This window comes from Copadichromis virginalis, linkage group LG7 (genome assembly GCF_057382275.1).
Source record: "Copadichromis virginalis isolate Kocher_CV1m ecotype Utaka linkage group LG7, C_Virginalis_male_GT1.1, whole genome shotgun sequence".
Lineage (NCBI taxonomy): Eukaryota > Metazoa > Chordata > Actinopteri > Cichliformes > Cichlidae > Copadichromis > Copadichromis virginalis.
In genome coordinates, this window is record NC_140624.1 from 18611528 (window position 1) to 18631087 (window position 19560).

The 19560-nt window shown below is 40.3% G+C and overlaps 1 protein-coding gene across 1 annotated transcript in view; it reads right to left on the minus strand.

Annotated features, from left to right (window-relative positions):
• Positions 1-19560, minus strand: part of nell2a (neural EGFL like 2a) — an 87235-nt gene that overhangs the window by 29262 nt on the left and 38413 nt on the right. Inside the window, exons 13-14 of the mRNA XM_085462335.1 lie at positions 10223-10348; positions 856-978 (exon numbers count right to left, since the gene is read on the minus strand). Coding sequence (XP_085318461.1) covers positions 856-978; positions 10223-10348 — 249 coding nt within the window. The remainder of the gene's footprint in view (positions 1-855; positions 979-10222; positions 10349-19560) is intronic.

Here is a 19560-nt window from a genome sequence, read left to right on the forward strand (position 1 = left end):
ATATGTCATCACAGGTCATCTGCCTTAAAGGCATGAATAGAGGTGACCTCAGCGAGGACTAAAAGGGAATCATTTTCTATCTTTCCACAGTCAATTTCAACCTCCTAGGACCCTGCGTCCACATATGTGGACATCACATTTTGGGTTATTTAGACCAAAATATTCAATTTTGCTCTACAAGGGCCTGATATCCACTTACGAGGACAGCTACTGTTCTATCAAAATTTTAAACGAATATCCTCATTTGTGGCTCTCATTTTTCTTAGAAACAAAAATCAGATAAAAATAAATAAATCTGGTAATTCTGGTAATTCTGATTTTACATGCATCGGGCCCCAATCAGCCCAAATATCAAAGAGAAATTAAAAATGCATGCTGTGGAAGAGTTCGGGTCTTAGGAGGTTAAATTAAATTTGGCCCAGAGAAAAAGGATGGAACGTTTAGTATTTTTTTCCAGGGTGTCATTAAAACCAGCATAAAAAATAAAATAAATTAATAAAACTAGAAATTATTCTGTTTTTGTTTACATTTCTTGGCTGTGCATTGTGTGACACAATACACTGACATTCTTGAAGACTTCATTACACTCCGACTTATTTTTTCATATTACACGGTCACTGGAAACAATGCTGTTTCCCCCCGAAAGTGAAGACTATTTAAATGTTTTATCATAGATATATATATATGTATATATATATATATATATATATATATATATATATATATATATATATATATATAGTATGTGATACAACATCTAAATTAGAAAAACACTGTTTGTTAAAACAAGGGGAAAAACAACAGTGGTCAAGTGAAGCAGGACTTAACAAAACAAAATGAACCTGGTGAGATTACCTTTGCAGACTGTCCCATTGCCCGTGTAGCCTGGCTTACAGGAGCAGCTGTGGCCTCCGACCATGTTGAAGCACAAGGCATTCTCATCGCAGTTGTGGAGTCCGCTGAGGCACTCGTCATGTTCTGCAAACAACACAATAATAAAACATGCATCAATCCAAGCAGGTTCCTCACTAGTACAAAGTATACTTTTCGTATTATGCAGCATCTTCCCAAATAAGCAGAGGAAAACACTCTAGCAACAGTTCAGAAATCGTCTTCACATCTGCAAAGACCTACAGGCATCAAGAAAATAACACTTGATTAAAGAAAAGTGAGCGTTTATCCTCCTTTGTAAATATCAGAAATGATCGCAGCCAGCTGGTAATTTGTTTTACTAACCATTAACAAAAAAAAACAAGGACAAGATTTCAAACTGTGCCTTGTTTTAAACGATTTGATAGTTACACAGCTGTGAGTCTAGTAATAAGACATCAGTGACAAACAGCCAACTGGAGGATGAGTCACTTTTCTCTCTTCCATCAAGATTTGTCGTGAAAAAAATTGTCTCAGATGTTTTGCTGCAATTTGCCGTTTTTGTTTTTGCACATCATGAGGGACGGAGACGTCTCAGTGTCTGCTTCGTAATAGCAGAAAATAAACACTTTAATTTCCGCGCACACACCAATACGGTTCATCCTTGTGTAGCAGTTTACATACAGTACATAAGCCATTAGCCTTTAGTTTGAGCGTTGCAATTGGCACAATTGGCGTGTTAAGTACCCACAGGAAATGTTTTATACAAGCATTAACAAAATGTCCCCGTAGAACTGGAACTCCCAGGCTCCCATCACTGTGGAGTTAGTGATATGCTGTGTTATGAATCACTGACAAGCTTGACTAATGGCTACAGCCCGTGACAACATACTGTATCCAACTGGCAAACAAATCTCTTTTCCTCTGTGAGGAGAACTTCGGGAAGACTGAAGTGGCAAAACAGAATCAAATGAAAACCTGGGGTGAAGGCTAATAAAACAAACAGTCCAGTTGCAACTATGTAATGATGCCACATAAAGAAGAAAACAATTAAGCCATTAGGGCTAGTAGGTACAAATTTAAAATAAAAAACATTTAATTTGAAAGTAGCTGTTTACGGAAGACAATGTCTTGTGACAGCTGACAAGAAATCTCAATTAATTGTCATATTTTTACTTGAGGGATCCGAACTTATAAATAGGCCTCTTTAAAAAAAAGGAGTGCTGTGAATGAAACCATTTGAAGCAGCAGGGGAGACGTTATCCTGATGATATCACTCTCTGTGTGTCTGCTTTTTCGTTTGTCACAAGAAGATGTGTTCTGAAACAAATGTGATTTCATTTGCTTGTGGCTGGTGGATCTTAACACTTCCTTGAAACAAAATCATGCTCAAGTGTCACAAAAGTACTGAGTTTTACACCAAACACCACTTCGGTCTCTTCCTCACAAGCACTTCATTCTATCGATTACTCGTATTAATAAAGTGAGAAACTACCATTGCTGAGTTATCGGTATTTTAAATTTGTTTACACCGGTAGAATTGCAAAGCTTTGTTATACTATTTGATTCAAACGGGTCATTAAAAATACAGTGGCAGAAGTTTTTAGCCTGTGCTCACTTATTGACTTCTTTTGTTTTATCCTCCGAGGCCTCTGTGTTTGTTTACACAGTAAATAAACATAGAAGCAATAATGCAATGACGAGTTAGTGGAAAAAATCTTATTTGAAGCTGACCTACACTAAACAGTTAAAGAACTCTAAAGCATTTAAGTCCGTTCCCTTGCTACGGGAAGATGGATCTTGATGCAAGTCCTTCATCTGCCCCTGAACATAAAAGCAGATCTTTATCCCTCTGAGAATCACACAAAAGAAGAATACTCATCCATAGTATTTGGGAGATTCACATAAATATTGCATTCTGATATGTACTTGCTTACCAAGCACAGAATAAGTCTCAAAAACCTTCTAGACTTTATCCTTTTGAAATCTTCTTTTCCATACTTAACATCTCTGTATCCCATCGTAGCCCGAGAGGCTGCAGAGCACAAGCCGTTCATTAAAGGTCCATACAGTACAGTGTTCACTCTCTCAGCTGGAGAATCTTGTTTTTCAATTCATATCATCATGTTGTTTGTGGTGAAAACTTTTAATGGTTGCTAAACGGATAAGCAGTCAACTAAATCTCTCCAAAAGGGTTAAGACTCTTGAAAAACACAAATACAAAGCTTTTAGTGCTAATCTGGAGTAAACCGTTTGGACCGTTTCTTGTTATTTTAAGGATTTGGGGGTAGCTTCAAGCTTGCCAGGGGACGGGAATAAACAAACTTCTCTGAGCTGGTTTCTCAAATATATTTTCTTCAGACATGAAGTAAACTTTTGGAGCGTTCTTTTTTATTTATTTATTTTGCTCAACTTTTGTGCTTTTTTATGCTTGCACTTCGTAAAGACAGTCAAGACTTAAAGACGGCACCTGAAAGGTGAAAGGATCAGAAACCCGAATGCTTGTTGCGGTAGACCTGAGCCGCATCATCCATTTCCCTGCCATCACCCAATCCATTATATCTCCTGAGCAGACCGTGGGCTCTTCCAAATTGAAAGTGACATTGTGATGAGCTCCTCCATCGAGAATATGATGTATGCGTGCAAGTGTGTGTGAGATGGATTGAAGGGCACTTAGTAGGGCCCACTGCACTGCTCCTGTAACACACACACACAACTTTCCTGCTGTTGGGCAGAATTAAAGTCTGCTCATGGGCATATAAAAACAGTAATAGGAGCACAGGAGAGAGGAAAGAGAATTAGGTGCTTTTCTTTTTCTTTTTTTCTTGCCAAGGTCACATCTGCCAGAGCAGCAAACACCAAGCTGTCTCTTTGAACACACACACAGGCAGCAGAGCCACCGGGTGTTTGAGGGAATCCAGAATGTGCATCATCACTATGACCCTTGAGTTCTAGTATTGGTTCCTGGTAATTTGGGTTATTTATAAATTTAGGCTTATTACACTCCTGCACTCAGTGTAAGCGACTCCTAATTTAATCACCAACTAAATCCCTAAAATGCGTACGTGTGTGGTAGCGTGAGAGAAGCATTTCCTCGCTGGCTGCTGCTGCTCAGGCTGTAGACAGATAAACAATCAATTATGTACAGCCTGTCACCAGGGATCTCTCTCTAGCTGTCTGTTTCTCCTCCCGCTTGACTCCATCCACCTTCTGCCAAAACAACACCAGTTTCATTGATGTCTGACCTTCCAGCTGCTTTCCCCAAAACAATGTAACCTCCGATTTAATTTTACAATCCCAAGCTTGAAAAGACTACGATCTTATAATGTTTTACAACAAGAAAAACTTCTGTTCCTTTCTCAGTTTGCCTATTTTGGTGACCAAGACGATAAAAAAAAAAGAAAACTAAATGATGAAGAGCCAATATTTATTTGTTCCTCTAATAACTTAAAGCCAGGACTGGAGCACAGTTTTGGGGATTTTTGTACAATATGTTTCCCATTTTGTTTTAACATCTGCACCTGGATGATGTGATGCACAGTCCAGTCAATGATTTTGTACTATTTCTTTACCAGGAAATTTAACACGATGCAAAAAGAAAAAGAAAAAAAAGACCGCAAGCAAAAACAAAATTTAATTGTAATGTAAATCCTTTACTGTGTTTTGAAACTGATTAGGAGAATATTTAAAGGCGAGAGGAATTTAACTAGAAGTGTTTTTATGGTTTTTGTACTTCTTAGCAACTTCTGCAACAAAAACTCTCTAGGGCACCTTTAAAATGCCAAAGACATAACACTGTTCAGACCAGCAGAAATTGAAAACTTTTAAGTCTAAGTGCCCATGGGATCCTGTTGTTCAACCAGAATACAGATGTCCTTTAAAAAGAGGGGAAAAAACCCTCCATGTCAGCTGCAAGACCTTTTGAGTCATCAGATTAAAAGTCATCTTTTCTGATCTCTGCTGTTGACAAACCTCCTGCTCCACCTGTGGCCTTCGTCCATGCCTTACGCCTTATCTCCCGCCATCCCAGCCCTCAGCCGGTTCCTCAGCCTCAGGGGCCCAGGTCTGGTTATCAGGGGATTAGAACCGGGACACACACTAACTACATAGGCACCTTAGGAACAAGGGGAGGCGTCCACATATACACCTAGCAAAAACACACACCTCAGGACAGCCTTCTTTAATAACGTTTAAACGGAGAGCACAACCAATCCCCTACCTTTCATGGATTAGCTGCTAATCTCACAGAGCCGGGAGCACCTCGGGCACTTTGGGGAAAAGATGAAGAATGGGTGGAGGGAAAGGAGGCGGAATCTTGACCTTCAAGATGAAGGATACAGTAGCAAAAGAAAGTTGCACATGCTTCTCTCACTGTACCCTCAACCATATAGAGCCTCAGCTTTTGGCTGGACATATTTCATTTAAACAAGTACACAAAGTCCACATGTTCCAGTCCACCCCCAGCTGGGGTCTGAGCCCATCCACCTCCCTCACCGCAGGTGGTTTTCATGTAAAATATGGTCTTCTGTCTGAGCTCGCTGACCCCCTGATAAGCTGAGGATAAATAAAACCACAGTTCCATGCTGGTTCTCTCAGGCCTAAATCTGCAGATCAGCCCTTTAATACACCATCGTGCATATAAACACTGAGCCATGAAATGAGCTAGGGTCAATTTAATCCTCTTTACCAAGGCAGACTGGTTAACATGCAACACTGTAATGCGTGCAGAAATTCGTCCATCAATGCTGGAACCATTGTTTCTGCTGAGATTGCAATTTGTTAATTGGTGAAAGGCGCCATAAATGATGTAGTCACACATACATCATGCGACAGCTAGTGCAGGGGGGGGCTTTAATCTTTTCTTCCGCAGCTATAATATTTTATGTGTGAGCAACTTAGAGGAATCAGCATTCCCTTTGGACTATTTTCAAACACAAGCAGATGTTCAATTACTAAGAAGCGGTAGATTCCTGCAGCTAGTAACTTAGCATCTTCCTGTTGTTACTGTCAGTTACTGCCACTGCAACTACCAAGGTGGTACTGATCTCAGCACACAGGTATACATTAGGAGAAGTGTGTTTTCTGGCACATATATACTTTCCATTAAGGAATAAAGGCACCTAATTTGACTATAATTTGGCTTACTAATTAGTCTAAGAGGTAAGGTGATACCATACCACTGACTGCACACTGTATCAGACAGTGATAGTAGCTGTGTGGAAGAACACAGTCCAATAAAACTGCAGGGAGATCATGACGGTAATTTGACTGAAGCAAGGGGGAAAAGTCATTACATCAAGCCTTTGCATAAGCCTAGGTTTAATCACACAAATTGACTTTTATAAGGAGGCGCATAGCTGTGTGTTCCACTACAGTGGCTTGAAGGCATTTTAATAGGAGACTACATAAAATATAGTGACACAATTTAATCCATTGGGTTTGTGGAATTAATCTTCATTGTGAATCTGGGGCCTGAGCACACAGTGGAAGAAAGACAAATGGGTAAAACAATATAACTTGCCCACAGCTCAGAAGACTAGAGAAAACACAGTGATTGAAATCACACGAGGTACAGTGGCTGTCTAAAGGTAATGTGGAAAAACGACTGAGTAAGCGAGGATGTTTCTTTCTCTAAATAAATCACAAGCGCACAAGACAAAAAAGATGAATGTGCTTTTGTTGCGGCCGCAAAAATGCTATTCCTCATTCTCAACTTTAACTTGTTTATGCCTGTTTTTAAAAACACTTGGGGGAAAAAAAAGTAACTTTGCTCTGTCATTCCCTGATTTCCATTAATAAAGTAAGAGAGAAACTACAGCTAGGAATGGAACAGGAAATGGGAGGTTTCAAAGTCATCATGTTGCTGAGTCTCGCAGCTTTAATTCAAACTCCAATGGCACAGCAGGAAGTCTGCGAGCCTAAATCTGCCAGCTCCTTCGATGTGCTGCCACTGAGTTCGTTTGCATTGGTGCAAATTGCGTTTTTAATTACAGGCACAGAGGAAATGCAGCATGTTGCCTCCTCTTCGGAAATGATGCGCAGAGGGAGCTACTTAGCATCGTGTATCACAAGCTGCAAACAACTGCTGAGGAATGAGGCAGATCTGCTGCTCATCCCTGATGAATGACATTGTGTCAGTTGCGTAGAAGGACAGGGACATTACATCATAAAAGGATTACTGATTTTTTCCCCCTTTATATTCTATTCTTAAGTGTGGATGTGCACATGGTATTTTAAAAGTGACACATAGAGGTGAGCTTTTACATAATCCATTTAAAATATGACTTCCCATATGCCTGCAGCATTCTTCACATTTGAGTAAATCTCTGACACTGCAGAATCTTTTCACCTCTTTGTCCACTGATTTTTGTTGTTTAATTTTCTTTCAAAGGTTACTGGATACTACATAATATTAATAATAATATATCAGTTGTGCCAAGTGAAATTCATATATATAAATATTTCAGTTGGCTTTCATTATTATGTTATTTTTTGACTGAGTGCAAAAAAAATATTGTACAAATTTGCAAATCTTGATCACATTTGGGAAATTTGCCCCCCTCAGGGTTAAAATACAGAACATTCATTAGATTTAGAAACTGAAAAATTGCCAATAATTTCATGATCTTCAACTGAGTGTACACAGTGCATATCTAGGGAACATCCATGGCTTCGGGGCTAAGACAGTGAGAGCATAAATATCAATAATAATAATATTACAAACACTACAAGGCAAGTGGCGGGTTAGCAAACCGAACTGCCTCCTGGTAGGAGCTCCTTCTCTAAAGCACTGCCTTAAGCTTCCATTGTCTGGACCTTGAATCCATAAATGTTGTGTTTTCTCTTGGCTAAGTACATGTGCAAATGTGGCTTTTTAAAAAATGTAGATAAATTACTCCTTTGTTGTGCTTTTGCACGATGGAATATCAAAATAAAATGATGTGACGTGGCTCTATTTCTCTTACATACAACAGTGCATCCATCTAGTAGAAAATGACCAGCTGGTATGACCAGCAGTGCTACACAAAGACATTCTTTCTACATATAATACGGACATATAAGAAAGAATGCAAATCATCCACGCAATCTTTTGAAAATGACTTTGGTTCCCACTTTGATCACGAACAAACGGATCTGCCGCCTCCACGTACAGGTTTGCTGTTTCTCAGGTTCTCTTTGGGGTTTTTCTCCTCACACATATACACATACACAGAGTACATTCACACACCATATGAAGACTGCACACACACATACACACAAAGAAGACAGCCTTCCTCTTTTTTTGCTTAGTGTGAGGATAAAGTCTGAGCCAACTATTGGAATCCTTTAGAAAAAGTTTGGAGTTGTAAATATGTTATATAACAAACAACTGACAGTATAATAGGGTTGAAAGATGGAAAGTTTTTCTATATCATAAATATATATATAAAACATATATATATATGTTTTATATATATATATATGTAATTACTTTTGCAGTTTGACAAAGCTGAAGTTTTAACAAAGACAGAATTTGTAATCTCTATTAATTCAAGGCAACTGAAAATTGATTTAACACTTCGTCTCAGCTGTCAGTGTTTTCTTTGCTATCAGCTTGTGCTGACTTATAGTATCAAGCAGTCAGGCTAATACTAAGTGTTCCATGGTTGTGTTCTCTATCACTGTGGGATACAGCTCAGCTAAACTAAAGCAATAATAGGATGCTAACCTCCTTGCGACTAAGTTGGAATTTTATTCACATCTAGTGATTGGCTGCAAGTAATAATAATAATGGATTGCATTTATATAGCGCTTTTCAAGGCACCCAAAGCGCTTTACAATGCCACTATTCATTCAGTCTCGCATTCACACACTGGTGGAGGTAGCTACGGTTGTAGCCACAGCTGCCCTGGGGCAGACTGACAGAAGCGAGGCTGTCATATCGCGCCATCGGCTCCTCTGGCCAACACCAGTAGGCGGTAGGGAAAAGTGCCTTGCCCAAGGACACAACGACCAGGACAGAGAAGCCGGGGATCGAACCGGCGACCTTCCGGTTACAGATACGCTTCCCAACCCCCTGAGCCACGGTCACTCAGGGGGTTGGTAGTTGTGGCAGTAGTTGTGGCAACCAGCTGGTCTCCCAGGGGATGAGGGTGTTGCATGCCTGACCTCTGAGGGACTACTTTCAATTACAAGGCAATTGCTCAGGTTGCTTTGTGGGAGCCAACTGATCTCCAAACCAGTTTGACTTGGATTGACTCAGTCATTCTCAGACAGATTAGCCAGCGTTTGGTAATTGCAAATAATTTCTACTTCATTTGTAAATGTAGACAGATTGCCAACATGTTGCAATCAATCAAAGTCAGTCTGCACTGATAACCGCAATTCATCTACAATGCATCTGTGGTTGCATGTGGTTGTGGTTGCAACTGGTTACCAGCTGGTAAAATTCTTATACAGTGCATAGGTCATTTTGCTGCAACTATGTCACTATCTTTAGAGGAATTTCAGAATTTTTCAGAACTCACTCTGAATGCAAGTAATCTAAATTTCTGTATATTTAGATAGACACAACACGTCTGTGATTTTTGTTGATTTATCACAGTAAAATGCTTCATCATCACAAACACATTGCATGTAATAGGTAACTTCAGTTCACTCGTAGCAAACTCGTAGCACCAAACTTGATTCAAAGATGGCAGTTGACTGCATGCTGTCTCAACCCTGGTCATGCCGCGGTCTCCAGCCACTGTTTACCATAGTGTGACTGTAGATGTTAAGTGACCAAGGTGTACAAATGAAATTCTGACATTTATCCTTCCACATGCACATCAAGTGGCAGATTTGCAGACACGTGTCTAACCAGCCACCATCTGGGATGTGACAGAAAAAGTTAGAGGAGGCGTAGCGCATGGCAAAGCTTTACAACATGTTTTGCAGGTATTGCTTGATACTTATGTCTTCCTGTCATTACATGATTTTTTTATATTACACAGCTTCCTCATTCTGTCAAACATTGCTGATAACTCACAATGTTTATGTCTGAACTGACTCTTGCTGGCACTGGCTGACTCTTGCTCTTCTATATCTCCAGACTTCTGTGCAGCTTTTGGCTGAAGTACTTATTACGACATAAAATACCATAATACCATCCTCCAGTGCATGACTAAAGATGTTAATGAAATCATTTCTAGCTGGCAGTAACTTGCTGTAAGTATGCAGACAGATTGTTCACGCCCATGCAAAGGCATTATCCTTGTGCATATGATTTGAAGGTCTCATAAATGTCTTCACAAAATAGCTGAAACAGAGAAGTAGAATGAAACCAGAACTTTGTGTACTTGACTGTCAAAAGGCTAGCATACGAACTCACCTGTGCAGGAATAGTCATCGATCCTGATGTAGCCCGTATGGCAGATACACATAAAGGAACCAGGGGTGTTAACGCACATGGTGTTCTCCCTGCAGTAGTGCTTTCCTTCAGCGCACTCATCAATATCTGAAGAGAGGGGGAGAGAGAAAAGCAGAGAAGGGGTGAGAACAAAGCTAAATGAGATGTGGGTTGCTCACTGAGAATTCTTTCAATTGAAAACTAATGAAATTACTGGCCAGATAAAAAAACAAGCAGTTATGTCCCATGCTGAAGGCTGATGGTCTATTGATTACTATTATCTGGGGTGTTGTATATTACTATTAATTGTCACTTGAACATAATCATATATTTTTTCTGGACACTTGCTGAAAGAAATCATTTGTTTTTTTTCTTAGGTTTTTCTTAGGTTTGATTTTCAGCATAAAAGAAGCTCATGTACATCGCTGTTAAACTTAGCCTCCTTGCTGTACTTAGGCCTTTAGTAGGCCTAAATACTTTGCACACGTAGAGCCACTGAGAAACGAATTTGAATTCATTAGTGGGAGACAGAGGTCAAGATTGTGATGTAGCATAACTTAAGCAGCAAGGAAGGTGATAAGTAAATATCATTAGCAGACGATTGAAGTTCTTTTTAAGCATATTTTATTGCTGGCATCTCCCTTTTACCATAAAACAATCAATCAGGCATGCAAAAATCCCACTGGCTTTATACAAGACTTTGCCCACACCCGACCTCGTTAATCCCTACCATTGAAACAAAATAGGTCAAACCAAATAATACAATTCTAAACAAAGAACAGGAATAAAGTCATGCATGAAACTGACAAACTCATTTACTCAACTAAATAGTTTGTAAAGTAAAACACTGCATACAATATAACTCAAAAGGCTACTTTAAAGAAAACAAACAATACTATACAAAATGAAAAATCCTCCATTTGGTTACACCCAGTGATGCAATCATTGACCTCATGACCCTATATAAACAGGAAGTAGTGGGCGGCCCTTCCCATACACCTGTCTCACATATAGGACCTGAATGCACAACATGGACACCATGGTAAGTATAACCAAAGCAACATAAAGAAACATCATTTACCAGACATGTGCCTGTAAACAGAAGAGAATTCAGATGATCTGATGGTTAGTAGTGTTTGCTTTAAAACACATGCATGGGTGTAAAGGATGTAACTACTGCTACCACAAACAAAACCCGGGATATTGTGTGTTAAGAGAAGTTACACCAACAATGTCTAAATTAAAGCATTATGGCTGACTGTAAAATAACAGAACACAAAATAACAATATATGCAAGTGACAAATAGCAAATGAATTCTGTCCTAGCCACTTTGTCACAAAGATGCAGAGGGTCTATAAGAGGTGGGGATTGAAACACTTAAGATTGCAATGCTCGATTTTCAATCAGTCAAAATGAATCATTGCACAAAGCGGCTTGTCTGCATTTTTCCCACTCACTCAGATGATCTCAGTGCTTTGACCACTTTTTACACAGAACCACTCCACTGGAGAAGTTCATTTAAAAGGTGTGCACATAAACAAATACATTTTTACTCATCCTGTGTGATTAAGCCTCTCCTAAGCTTAGCAGAGATAGTCAAATAACACTGTGTACAAAAAACAATGATAATAACAGTGGGATAACAGCTGCAATGGGAGTGATGTCAATAAAGGACTGTGTATGCAGAGGCTCCACAGAGGTCTAATTGAGCAAAATGAGCAGCACCTGTTAGGGCATAACTTGGCTGTCTAAGCGTTTTAGGTATTTTCTTACAATGCGACCGTATTGCACTGGATTTACATTTCTTATTTGCAACATCGAACCTCTTCACACCAACGGTGAATAAGAATTGTTCTCGTAAATTTGAATGAAACATGTTTCCGTGCTTTCAGGACAGGGACATGATCGCACAGACGAGCATCGTGTCCATGCTTGACTCATTCTCATGCTACTCACTCTACCTCGAACACCTTGATACAGTTTATCATTGTGCTGTGCATTTCATTACAGGGGATAAATTTCACACTCATCACTGTGCAACCTATGAAAAAAGCAGGCTGGCAACAAGAACAGAACCCACACTCTGTCATTTTTATTTATAAAGATCTCCTCCAAAAGCTACCTCGGTATATCAGCACTCCTCAAATTTTAAAGCAACTGCCATCTAGAAAATAATTTAAGACTGTCATGGTCCCTGTGCCTCCCCGGGCAGCCCAGTGTGGCCACAAGTGTTTGTTGTTTTTCTCTCACTCTGTCTCTCCTACCTGTCTGCCTGGGCGGAGCTCTGATTGGGCTCCTGCCCTTGGCCCACGCACCTGCAGCTGATCTCGAGCGGATTGCAGTTCTCTGGCTCTTAAGGCTGGGGCTCTGAGCTGTTCGTCGCTGGAATATTGAGTAACTCTCGTTAGTATTGCCTGGCTTCCTTGCGATTCTACTGTTCCCGTGTTTGCCTTCGACTTACCCTCGTCTGTGTAAACAGGTTTACCTGGATCAGCCCTTTTGTGACCCCTGGACCCCGTGAGTAGGAGAGTGAGCTGAGCTGCTTGTGTGGAGACTGTTTGGACGAGGAGCAGAGCGAGTGCGAAGAAGTGTGTCTCCCCAGCCAAGTGATCCCCGGGACCCTGGTGTTTCCCCCCCCTTCACGTGTATATAGTGCACCAGTGTGATTAATAAAGTGTCGTTGAACTGTGCTACCTCAGTCTGCGCCTGAGTCCGTTCCACTCCCGTGACAAAGACTGTTTAAAAATATATTACAGAGAATTGTACAACTTGAATGATCCATCTCAATGGCTGACATTTAACTTCAAATATCTGCTCTGCCATCAACTCTTGGGCTCTGTGTGGCTTTGTCTGGCTATACATATTATTTGCATTTATCTTTGTTTATTCTTGTTTATGTATTGAATATATATTTGCCATTTTGCTATATCTCTCTATTTTCTAGTCTCAAATAAAGGTTAGAGTTACACTTTTTCACTGCAACTCAAGATTGCATGATTTTTATTACCTATGCAATTACAAAATTAAATTAAATCTTTAAAATACAGCATGTCTCAATGGGGGGTGGATCATGCTGGATATGTACTGATCCACTGATATGGAGGGGTAATGTGTTAGTGTTAAATATCAACTTTGTACTTTTAGGAATGCTCCTAATGAGACAGCGGATTGTGTTCTGGGGGATCTCCTCCAAAATGTAGACCAGGGCATCACTGAGCTCCTGGACAGCCTGAGGTGCAACTTCACAATGTCCCAGATGTGAACAATTGGATTTAGGTCAGGCAAGCATGGGAACCAGTAATGCAGGGGTGGGGAACTCCAGGCCTCGAGTGCCGGTGTCCTGCAGGTTTTAGATGTGTCCTTGATCCAACACAGCTGATTCAAATGGCTAAATGACCTCCTTAATATGTCTTGAAGTTCTCCAGAGGCCTGGTAAATAACTAATCATTTGATTCAGGTGTGTTGTACCAGGGTGAGATCTAAAACCTGCAGGACACCTGCCCTCAAGGCCTGGAGTTGCCCACTGCTGCAGTAATGGGTATGAGTTCCTGCCTTCTGTATATACTCTCGTGAGCAGCGTTGGGTCCAAGGATTACATCACAATATCTAATGGCAGTCAGGTGCTTTTGCCTAGACTGTTAAGGTCTTGGCTATGCCTCCCCAGATCATCTTAGACCCACAACCCAACTGGTCATGCTAAATGATGTTACAGGCAGCATAACATGGCTCCATGGTATGTCACACGTGCTCAGGGTGATCCTGCTTTCACCTGTGATAAGCACAGGGCACCAGTGGTGGACTTGCCAATTGTGGTATTCTATGGACCCGCTACAGCCCTGTCCAGCTCTCCTAGAGTAATAGCTTGTCTCCTGAAATCTCCTGTATCCTCCTGAGACTGTGCTGGATGACACAGCAAACCTTCTGACAATGGCACGTACTGATATGCCATCCTGGAGGATACTCTGGACTACCTGTGCAAATCTGTAGGCTCCAGGCATCACTTCATGCAGCCAGTAGCGACACTGACCCTAGCCAACTCCAAAAACAGTTTAAAAAAAACAGTCAGAAAAGATGAGGAGGGAAAAATGTCAGTGGCCTCCACCTGTAAACCATTCCCGTTTAGGGGGGGTATCTCATTATTGCACCTCTAGTGCACCTTTTGTTCATCTCATTATTACAAAAGTAGCTGAAACTGATTAACACCCCCTGGCCAGATCAGTATTATATAATTCATCATAACCAGTGCAACAGGGTTATTAGGTGGTTTTTTTTTTTTCAAAACTGAAATGCAGCAGTGGACGTTTAATAGCGCATATCTCTAAGACTACCCCTGGGTGGAGGAGATTCCTTTAAAAAGCTGCTCAGAAGTATCACTGTGGGATTAGGACATCCAAGTCTTACTCTGTCATATGGTCAGTAATACAAAGACCACTTTAGCCTTGGGCATCTGTTATTCCAAGCAGGAAAGGCTTCTTAACGTTTGGAAGACATTTTCTCATGAGATCAATAGCATATACTGACATAATTTAAGAAGATAAATTTTTCCATAAGGAATGAAAAACAATCATTCCACTGAGCATCATTTACACACAAATGTTTGTGCGTATGGGGTAGAGTATGACGACTTGAGAGCTATTTTTGAGTTAGGTTGACTTAAAGCTGTTGTTATTTTTTATGACCGCAGTCAGCTGGCTATCTTGGAAGATGACGTCCAAGCTTTTATTTGTCAGCCATTTATCTAAATAGAAAGCACTGATTCATCCATTCAGCTCTCTGGAACTCTAGCTACTCTGTCTTAGTTGGATGTGTAAACAATTATTCCCTAACATGTTACCATGACAACTTCATTAACCAATGCCGTGGCTTTGTTTTTGGCGGCTTTATGCTTCATGATAATTAATAGAAGAAACTTTGCTAGTGCAGCTTCAAGATCATAATTTATTAGATTGTCCTTTGTTTTTCCTTCTCACTCTCATTATTCCAATTTTGGATCCATATTAGCTGTTGCTAAGGCAACAGCTATTCCTGGGTTCTAAACTGCATGCCAAACCTTCAGACAGAAGATGCAAAATACTGCCAGGGTAAACAAAATAATCTAGATAATGTGATGCAATCAAATGCAATTCAGTCAAACTGAACAAACTCAGCCATGTTACATCCATCAAGGCTTTATTTCTACTGACAATACAGGTCAATTGAAAACAATTTATGAGAGACAAGTTCTATAGTTCTTGACATTACCAATTTATTATTAATTCTGTGTATTCAGTGTCTATAAGTGAGCAAAAGGATACAAAACCGCTGAATATGTTCTGTGCCAGATGCTGTAGCGAAGAGCACTTCAAATTGAATTTCAATAGATTTGCATTGGCATTCACTCAGCTTGCGTGTCCTTGGGTAGCGCACCACCCACACCCCGCAAAATAAGAGCTCAACACCTGCCTACAACACATTTACTTGGTGTTCTTCCTTTCACAGTTCCATCAATACTTGCTGCCTTAAGCTATTCAGAGGCTTCCCGGATAAATAAAGCAAGAAGACAATCACAAACCACCTATGAAGGTGCATGCGTCCTTCACTATATGGATGGAGGCCAAACCTTTACTAGCTCTGAAAGAAAAAGGAAAACAAAGGGAGGTGATGAAGGCAGGAAGAAAATGGAAAGCAAAAGAGAAGGTGCAGATAAAAGGGCAGGTTAGTAGAAGAACTGGATTAGAAACAAAGGTACAAGAAGCTATAATGCAGAGCCGATGAGATGAGACAGATAGGGACAAAGAGCGAACGACTGAGATTGAGAAGTGAGAGAGATAAAGAAGATGGTTGGAAGAAAAGAGCAGGTAAACCTGTAGAATAAACATACAGAGTGAGAAAGTTAAAAAAAAAGTTGTGAAATGGTGTAGTGTGTCTTAGAGAGTGAACAATTGAGACTTTAGATGGCAGAGAAACAGAACTGGAGAGAAGGCACCAAAAGGTATTAACTGAAGAGGCAGTGGAAGAAAAATTCAGTGTGTTCACTATTGCAGCAGTAACCTTGAGCACGGATCTGGTGACAGCTTCCCACTTTCTGATTGGCCGTCCATAGTGCAGCTTTGATTTAGAGCCTATTAAGTATAACCATCCATCCTGCCCCTGGTGACAGCAGTTACGTATGTTAAAACAATATGTTAGGGGGTGAGATGATGAGGGGCATAGTGTGACTGCGTGGGGGAGAGAAACCATCTCCATCTCCATTAATGCACTCCATTTTCCTGATTGGCTTGTCACATGGACATACGTGATGCACTAGGCAAAGAAGGTTGGCCAGGAGTCAGCTGCAGCCTTTATCACTGAACGGAGTGCTCGGGGTCAATCTGTTGCCACACAGCGACTGATGGCTCGAAAGTGGCTGTGCTTTCTTTCTTTTTTTCATCTTTGTATTCATGCATAACAACTGAATCAATCATAGTCATATCTGAGGAGAAGGAATAGCTTTGCATTGTCTAGACAAGAAATATATCTCCCATGCTTAGAGAAGGATGTGTCTTTTACTTCCTGCTGCCACACAATGAGATAATGTGCAAGTCACTTATTTAGGAAAATATGAACAATAAAAATATACAAAATGTTTTTTGAGTAATATTTGTGCCAGCAAAAAGCAGCAAAATCACCCTGATTGAAGGGTATGTATATATACTGTTACAATATTTATTATGTATATTATGCATCACCAAAATTCAAAATAATGACTTAAGGATGTAAGTAATGGCTGTAAGGAGAAGCTGCAGACATGTGTAAGCATTTGGTTTCAGAGAGCTTCTTCTTTACTGTTCGATCGACAATATATGATGGCTTAAAGAGAAGATGTGTTTTATACAGTCACCACAGACACAGCACTCTGGGTCTGCTGCTCAAACCTTTTGTTTGTGAGAGGCAGCCAATCAGGAAAAAAGATAGCTTAAAAGGAGCTAAAAGAAGAAGAAGCTTGTTTCAGACGATTAATAAACTAAGGGGCTGCACCAAAGCTCACTATAAGGTAAATGTGGATTATTTTGAACTGTGAATCATGCAAAGCTACTCTAGTAGAGTCTAATGTCATGATGTGAAGGTGTGTGTGAAGGGGGTGTGACTAAAGTGCACGTGGTTGATGAGAAATGCTGGGATGAGTGATTGACTTTTCAAAATGCAACTACTATCTCAGTAAAAGATGATGCCTGTGTACCCAAACTTTATATATGTTTATATAAATATAAATGCATTCCAATGCAACTTTCATTTGGATAATGATACCACAAACCTGCTTACTAAGTGCTGTTGTGTTGACATTTAAATATTCCCTCTACTGCTAAGTGATAGCACACAAACAGTTTGTAAATAGGAAATAGCAACTTATCCCTGCTCGCTTGCATAGCATGTAGTTTTTAATAGGGACTACCGTCACTATCTTTGCTTCAAACTGCAGTATAATCAAGATGTAGGAATAGGGAGATAACAATGCTATTTCCTTTGGACATCCAACAAAGGAACCCCATTTCTGTCCCACTCCACTAGGGACTCTTTTCCTCTCCCACTCTTTCTCTTTCTTTTTTGTGTTTTTCATCTGTTCATTCCTTCCTCTAACCAGCTCACTTACTCACGCAGATGGTTTCCAATAAACAGCAGAGGAGCCAGGCTTGCCAAGATGTTGTCTGATATTTCTCAGTAGCCAGTTCCTTTCAAATGTACTACAGTGAAAAGAAAAACCGCTATAGACAACAAGCTGTCCCTGCTGGCCAATCTGTGTTCCACTCAGCAGATTACCTCCACTGTTGGCCTCGGTTCCTCGTGGACGGATGAATGCGTTGGAGAATGTTATAAAAGGCCCGTTTTAGTGTGGGGGGAGTCTCTGTGCATTGTGATGCTGCAAGTTGTATTGGAAGGTGAGCCTGGGAAAAACTAATCAAGAAACGAATTTACTCAAAATAAAGTACTTTTTTGAAACACTGAAGTGAGGTGCTTATAAATCTGTCTGGTTTTTAACTTTTCCAATCTTTAGGGACAATTACTTGCTTTCATTTACACCCGTAGGGAAATCAGAGTGCGAAAGAACAACAGTCAAATGCGTTTCTTGGAAATGGAACAAAGATGATTCGTTTCTGAGCCGGTACCTAAAGATGAACTACAGATCAGCAGAAAACTGTTTTCAGCACATTTTCAACTTGCCAATTTGGACAATCACTCCTAAACAAGCCGGCCTGAAAACACCCAAAACAAATATGCAAAACGTCACTGTCAATTTGGGTAGGAGCGGGAGCCAATTAAGAAGACTGAGTGGAGAGAATACCATTAGGAGGCAACAAGAGTATAAATCATTCTGAGAGTGCAGTCGTCTAAATATCAGACACACTGTAATCAATCACTGTAAATACTTAGAAGCCTACCTGTTTGGGAAGAGCCTCGCTGCAAGTAGAGTTGCCAGAAGGTGTGTGTGTTAGACCATGTGTTTTTGTTCTCTTGTCAGTTTTTGCACACAATCTACATCATTCAACAGCAACTTAGAATTTCCACCTGGGAATAAAGATTCATCCAATTTTGCAACGATCCTCGAACCTGCAAACATCTAACAGGCTTGAAGTGCACGTAGGTGTGTGTCAATAAAGTTATTTTAAACACACACGTTACTCACTTCAATTTGGAATGACTCAAGTGAATGTCATGGACAAAACTGCCTTGTTTATGTGCGGCAAGCCTGAATGGGGCTTTGGTCTCCATCAGGGCTGTCATTAATCTGGGAAGTGTTTTCAACCATGCGTAAATCAATCGAGCATCATCATCATCCATCACACGTCACTCTGTGACTATTTGTAGCCTGTAGGCCAGAGGTCTAAACAATCACTAACAAAGGAGCATTAACAGCTATCAGAGCTCTCTGGAAGGCTGATTGGAAGATCATGCTTAGTCTTGAAACATGTGTTGCTGCGTACTGAGTTTTGCTTTTTTCCTGGGTTTTGCATTTCAATGCAGAGCTTTGGTTGTATCGAGAGCTACATGAGGATCTTTGTAGAATAGTTTTGATTTTATCTGGAATAGGGAACTCTAAAGTTATTCTAAGATGTGGCAGTTTATTGACTTGCTTTTAAAATATGCATACAGTACCTAGTAATTACTTAGTGGGATGCATGAAAATAGCTTGGGGTGGTTACTCAGCTTTAAAAGAGTTCCCTCTACTCTAACAGCCCCAATTTTAAATATTTTGACTCTTCACTGGAATCAAAGTAACCGTAACGCACTGATAAAAAGTAGAGCTGAGTGTGATCCCATCTGGAAAAGAACCACAGAGGAGTGATCTCCCATGTGACATTTA